This window comes from Rhinopithecus bieti, unplaced genomic scaffold, assembly GCF_001698545.2.
Source record: "Rhinopithecus bieti isolate Rb0 unplaced genomic scaffold, ASM169854v2 scaffold_11488, whole genome shotgun sequence".
In the NCBI taxonomy this organism is placed as follows: Eukaryota; Metazoa; Chordata; class Mammalia; order Primates; family Cercopithecidae; genus Rhinopithecus; species Rhinopithecus bieti.
In genome coordinates this window covers 1,663-8,333 of record NW_016806879.1, presented here as the reverse complement: position 1 = coordinate 8,333, position 6,671 = coordinate 1,663, and the positions used below count along the sequence as shown (strand labels likewise).

At 51.5% G+C, this 6,671-nt stretch overlaps 1 protein-coding gene across 1 annotated transcript in view; it reads right to left on the bottom strand.

Annotated features, from left to right (window-relative positions):
• Positions 1-5,455, bottom strand: part of WDR74 (WD repeat domain 74) — a 7,951-nt gene extending 2,496 nt beyond the window's left edge. The window contains exons 1-6 of the mRNA XM_017878334.1: positions 5,227-5,455; positions 5,042-5,148; positions 4,834-4,955; positions 1,425-1,500; positions 1,159-1,305; positions 894-995 (exon numbers count right to left, since the gene is read on the bottom strand). Coding sequence (XP_017733823.1) covers positions 894-995; positions 1,159-1,305; positions 1,425-1,500; positions 4,834-4,955; positions 5,042-5,148; positions 5,227-5,290 — 618 coding nt within the window. The 5' untranslated portion in view covers positions 5,291-5,455. The remainder of the gene's footprint in view (positions 1-893; positions 996-1,158; positions 1,306-1,424; positions 1,501-4,833; positions 4,956-5,041; positions 5,149-5,226) is intronic.
• Between the last annotated feature and the right edge of the window lie 1,216 nt (positions 5,456-6,671).

The following is a 6,671-nucleotide window of genomic DNA, read 5'->3' as shown; positions in this document are numbered from 1 at the left end:
AAAAAAAAAAAAAAAGAAAGTATCCTCACCCTGCACCTACCCTCTGGCATCTCTGCATCCTCACCTGCTCCCTGCCCACTGCTCTCTTATTTATGATCCACTGTCAGAAACCTTCTCATCTTAGATGTATGCTCTTCTCTGAGCATCAGGGTGTCAGAAGAGCTGCTTCGCAGCATAAATGGACAGAGCTGAGGGGAGAGGTCCCCTAGGTTGGAAGTGTGTGAGCATTACATCCCCCCATACTCCCATCTAGGGGAAATGGAGGGATGGAAAAGCAAGTCAGTCTAGTAGTCGGTGGGTGCTACATTTCAAGCAGAGGTTAGCCTGAACGAGGGACGAAAGAGGATGCCCTCATATGTGTTTTGAGCAAAGGCGTACGACCAAGATCAGACTTCAATGTGCAGAAAGCAAAGGAAACAGGACAAATACAGTGACCCAGCCCTACCCGTGTCTCAAGACGTCAAATGAGACAGCCATAAAGATTCCTCATTTGGGCCCTTCCTGTAAAGCTGAGGAGCTGAGGCCAGAGAAGGGAGGCTCAGGCCTCAGTCCCAAAGCAAATCAGAGAGGCTGCATCAGGACCAGAACCCAGTTCTCTTAACCCCTAGCCCAATGTCCTCTGACACCTGCACCCTATAATTCCCACAGTGAAGGGGATCCACTCTCCTTTCCTCTCTTCCAGGTGGGAGGAAAACAGCATAGTTCAGGAAACTCCACCCTAGAATGCAGCAGAGGAAGGTCATGGGCTCAGGGACAGGGTTGGAACAGATGGGGATGCGCTTGCTCCTCTGAGCTCAGAATGGTGAGAAAGGCAGTTGTGCCAAACCATGGGGGCCATTTCTCCAGAAGGCTGCTTTATCCCAGGAGAAGGTAGGGGTGAGATGACACCTTACCTGGTGGTACCCTGTACAGGTGACAAGCTTCTGTGATCCTGGGAGAAACTGTATGTCCTGGTCCCAGATGGGAACCCGCAGGTCCAGCCAGTCATTCCGCACCTGGTGGGGTGGGCAGATGGGGAACCGGGCTGTGGGGGGCTTGATGTGCTCCTCCTTTCAGCCCTCCTTCGCCCCCTAAAGCCCATCTAGTCTCTGACGCGTAGTCAGTGGCCACAGCCTTCCTCAACTTCAGGAACAGCTCCTTCACACTCTTGTCACTCACGTTCTTGGCCCTGAACACAGGTTCCTCAGAGCCCTGCAGGTCCCACATCTTCAAAGCATTCTCTTTCCCACCTGTGGCAACCACATGGGGGTGTGCTGGGTCTTGGCGCATCCTACACACCCCAGGGCCCACTCTCAGTTCCAGGAGCTAAAAAGAATGGGAGATAAGAGTTCGTTCTAGAGTTCTTAATCCTCCCTTCCCCAACATGATCATTAGGCACCTACCCCAGCCCCCCTCCCGCAACCATCAGGGCAGGGAAGCCTCACTGGGTCAGAGGATGTGTTCTTGTCATTGTCATGCCAGACTCTGAGAATCCCAGAATCCACACATGTGATGAGGGTGCTGCAGAGAAAGGACAGAGTTGGGATTTTTTAAGTGCTTAAACCCCTTGTTCTAATCTTTCTCTCCTTCTCACTACTAGACTTGACTAATGTTTAAAAACAAACAAACAAAAAAAGTACAAAAGTATTCTCTAGGCCCCAAACTCCTATCAACCCGATTCCCTACTAACAGTCCAGTTTAGAAGAAAGTCTCTAGGTCACTGGGCTCTAGGCAGAGCCTGACAGCTTCCAGCTTCCTAATCTGTTAATTCAACTTACTCAACAGGGTGAGGGTTTACCAAGTGAGGAAACAGAATTGCTGAGAAGCTAATTTGCCACTCAGCTATGTTACAAACGCAGCTAGAAATCAACTCTGTAATATTCCGGAGTGCTTTTGCTGTTCACAGCTGTGTCTAGCACTTGGCCGTACTGGTCTATCTGAATCTTGAGTTGCTTACCAGGGCTCAGGATCAGTAGTTCTAAAAGGATTGAAATGGGACTGGTCTGAATTTAGGGTTTGGTCAAAGTCAAACACCAGCTTCTTGTGTTCCTTGCTCTGGGTTTCAGGAACTAAATGTCAGTCTTTTGCTTAAAGTATCTCAAGAGGTCCAAGCAAGTCTCTCCCCAGGATCTGCACAGCCTGCGCCTATGTTCTTTCTCATGCCTGCCAACCCTCCCCAGCTGGGTTCAGGCTCTGTATCGACTTGCCTGAGCTGTGACAAAAGTCTCCCAGTTGCTGTCTCCAATCTATCCTCCATACTCCTACAGGCTCCCAGTGCTGACTATGGTACTTGCTATTCAAAAACTGGTAATTCAGCCAGGCACAGTGGTTCGCGCCTGTAATCCCAGCACTTTGGGAGGCTGAGGCAGGCAGATCACCTGAGGTCAGGAGTTCCAGACCAGCCTGGCCAACATATACTGAAACTCTGTCTCTACTAAAAAATACAAAAATGAGCTGGGTGTGGTGGCACATGCCTGTAGTCCCAGCTACTTGGGAGGCTGAGGCAGGAGAATCACTTGAACAAGGGAGGTGGAGGCTGCAGCGAGCCGGGATTATGCCACTGCACTCCAGCCTCAGAGACAGAGCAAGATTCTGTCTCTCAGAAAAACAAAAACAAAAAATGAATAACTCACCAACATCAATAAATGTACACATCTCTCAACCTAGCACTTAAAGCCCTTTACATTTAATCCCAACCTAATATAGTGTCCATCTTGTATTAAAATGCTTCCTTGGTTGGGTGCAGTGGCTTACACCTGTAATCCCAGCATTTTGGGAGGCTAAGGTGAGCGGATCGCTTGAGGTCAGGAGATGCAGACCAGCCTGGCCAACATGGTGAAACCCTGTCTCTAATAAAAATACAAAAAAAAGAAAAAACTTAGCCGGGCATGGTGGTGGATGCCTGTAATCCCAGCTACTTGGGAGGCTGAGGCAGGAGAATCGCTTGAGCCTGGGAGTTGGAGGTTGCAGTGAGCCAAGACCATGCCACTGCACTCCAGCCTGGGCAACAGGGTGAGACTCTGCATTAAAAAAAAAAAAAAAGGTTCCTTCTTGTCAACTTCCAAATCAAATGCTATTTATCCTATTTATGTACCCTATAGCATGCCCCCAGTCCTTGGCCTCTCCCAGGCAGTACCCTCTTTCTAGAATACCCTTATTCCCTTCTCCACCAGTCAAAATTCTACACATCCCTCAAGACCCAGTTCTAACATCCAGTCCCCCCCAGAGGCTTTCTAGACCTCACTTGTCAGAATTGCCACCACCAAACCTATGCAGCCTGCTTCACAGCCCTCTTTCATCCTCTTTGGAAGAAAGCAGGGCCAGTAATCCAACCACTTAGCACCTTCCTAATCTTTGCCTTCAGAGGTATATCACCTTGTTCGTTGAGCTCAAGTTGAGCCCAGGAGTTTGAACCGGCCTGGCCACACAGTGAGACCCTCTCTCTACAAAAAACTTAAAAATTTAGCTGGGCAGGGTGGCACCTCCTGTGGTCCTAGGTACTCAGGGGGCTGAGGTGGGAGGATCGTTCGACCTCAGAAGGCTGAGGCTGTAATGAACCATGAATGCACCACTGCACTCAAGCCTAGGTGACACAGTGAGGCTCTGTCTCAAAATATGTAAATGAATTAATGAATGAATGCTTACAACCTTTTTTTTTTTTTTTTTTTTTTTTTTTTTGAGATGGAGTCTCACTCTATCTATCTCCCAGGCTGGAGTGCAGTAGCGCGATCCCCACAATCCCCGGCTCACTGCAAGCTCCGCCTCCCGGGTTCACGCCATTCTCCTGCCTCAGCCTCCCGAGTGGCTGGAACTACAGGTGCCCGCCACCGCGCCCGGCTAATTTTTTGTATTGTTAGTAGAGACGGGGTTTCACCGTGGTCTCAATCTCCTGACCTCGTGATCCGCCCGCCTAGGCCTCCCAAAGTGCTAGGATTACAGGCGTGAGCCACCGCGCTCGGCTCCTTTTTTTTTTTTTGAGATGAAGTATTGCTGTCTTCCCCAGCCTGGAGTGCATTGGTGCTCTCTCTGCTCACTGCAACCTCTGAGGGACGGATTCAAGCGATTCTCCAGCCTCAACCTCCCAAGTAGCTGGGATTATAGGCATGCGCCACCACACCTGGCTAATTTTTGTATTTTTTTAGTAGAGAAGGGGTTTCACCATGTTGGCCAGGTTGGTCTTGAACTCCTGACCTCAAGTGATCCACCCATCTCGGCCTTCCAAAGTGCTGCGATGACAGGTATGAGCCACCACACCCAGACTTGCTTAAAACTGTTAAATGACAGGTGGGCACAGTGGCTCACGCCTGTCATCCCAGCACTTTGGGGATCCGCGGCAGGTAGATCACCTGAGGTCAGGAGTTCGAGACCAGCCTAGCCAATACAGTGAAACCGTCTCTACTAAAAATACAAAAATTAGCTGTGCGCGGTGGCGGATGCCTGTAATCCCAGCTACTCGGGAGGCTGAGGCAGTTCTCCTAGGCGGAGGTTGCAGTAAGCCGAGATCGCGCCAGTGCACTCCAGCCTGGGCAAGAAGAGCGAAAACTCCGTCTACACACACACACACACACAAAACTCAGAGGGTTATAATGGAGTAAGGTGAAAAACCTTGGAGGATGAGAACTTTTTGAAAGCAGAAATTTTACCAGCAGCCCCTGTACTTCGCCCAGTGCCTGGAATTCAGTAGGTGTTCTATAAATGTGTTACAGGCATTAACTACGTAAGGCAGAAACCCAGGTCTCTGTCACCTATTGAAAACCGTGTCACTCAGATTGTCTGTCGCCATCATTCCAGTATCTGCAGGGAGCATCAAAGCTCTCTCTTAGGCCCTGCGTTTAGCGAGGGGATTGGTCTTACCCGTCGGTCTGGGCGAGGCCACGGAATATGCCCTCCCCGCCCGGGCAGTGTCTCTGACCCTGGAATATGCCATCCTCGGTGCTGAAGTGCTTCACCGTCCTGTCCGCGCAGCCCACCAGGATCTGCGGCAAAGAAGGGCAAGATGGCAAGGAGAGCGAGGCTGCTGTGTCCCAGGCCCCCAGCTCCGGCCCGGCCAGCGGCCACTCACCTGGGTTTCGCCGCCCGTGCCCCAACACAGGGCACTCACTGCCTCCTCGCGCCGCGGCTGTCCTCCGGCCGTGAAGTTCGCCGCCTGTTTTCGCTGAAGGTTTACCCCTGAGAGAGGAGGGCGTCAGTCACACTAGGGGCGCCAGTGCACCCCTGCATTTCCCGACGCCCGAGCCTGCCACCCACCTTTCAAGATCCCAGTCTCGGTGCCGACCCACACATGGTTCCAGCGCGCGGCAGCAGCAGCCATGACAAAGCCTGGAGGCAGATGGGTCGCACTTCCGGCGCAGCGTGTGCGTCACCGGCGGGCGTCGAGTCCGAGGCAGGGCAGTGCAGTTGCTAGGAGTTTTTGTTGTTGTTGTTTGTTTGTTTGTTTTTTGAGACGGAGTCTCGCTCTGTTGCCCAGGCTGGAGAGCCAGTGGCGCGATCTCAGCTCACTGCAAGCTCCGCCTCCCGGGTTCACGCCATTCTCCTGCCTCAGCCTCCCGAGTAGCTTGGACTACAGGCGCCCACCACCACGCCCGGCTAATTTTTTGTATTTTTAGTAGAGACGGGGTTTCACTGTATTAGGCAGGATGGTCTTGATCTCCTGATCTCGTGATCCGCCCGCCTCGGCCTCGCAAAGGGATGGGATAACAGGCGTAAGCCACTGCGCCCGGCCCAGTTTCTTGGAGTTCTAAGAGCCGAAAGAGTAAAGCTTCCTTGCTTGTTTTGCTTTACGAAAATGAAACCAGGAGGTGCTTGTTTAGGGAGATCGGAAGAGTACATTGATCATTTTGCACTTGGAGTGAAACGCACCTTTCCTGGACTGCGTGGCCGGGTCAAGCCAGCCCTAGTCTCTTTCCCGGCTCCGTTATGTAATATGTGTTCTGGACTGTTAGACAAGAAACAACAAACGATTTAAGAAACACTTTGGAAACGATTCAGATCATTAACGATGTGTGGGGCTTCGTTCTGGAATATGTCACAAAAGAAAGAAAGATGGGAAAAGGAAACCGAAGGTTTTTTTATTTTTTATTTTTTTTTTTTTTAAGATAACAGACAGACCTTCGCTCTGTCGCCCAGGCTGGAATGCAATGGCGCGATTCTCCTGCCTCAAGCCTCCCAAGTAGCTGGGATTACAGCTCGTATTACTAAACCACCGCGCCCGGCCTCGTTTACTCGTTAAGAGGTGGATAGCCGGGCGCGGTGGCTCATGCCTGTAATCCCAGCACTTTGGTAGGCCGAGACGGGCGGATCACGAGGTCAGGAGATCGAGACCACTCTGGCTAACACGGTGAAACCCCGTCTCTACTAAAATACAAAACTAGCCGGGCGAGGTGGCGGGCGCCTGTAGTCCCAGCTACTCGGGAGGCTGAGGCAGGAGAATGGCGTAAACCCGGGAGGCGGAGCTTGCAGTGAGCTGAGATCTGGCCACTGCACTCCAGAACAGAGCGAGACTCCGCCTCAAAAAAAAAAAAAATACAAAAAATTAGCCGGGGTGGTGGCGAACGCCTGTAGTCCCAGCTACTCAGGAGGCTGAGGTAGGAGAATGGCGTGAACCCAGGAGGCGGAGTTTGCAGTGAGCGGAAGTCGCGTCCACTGTACTCCAGCCTTGGCGAAACAGCGAGACTCAGTCTCATAAAAAAAAA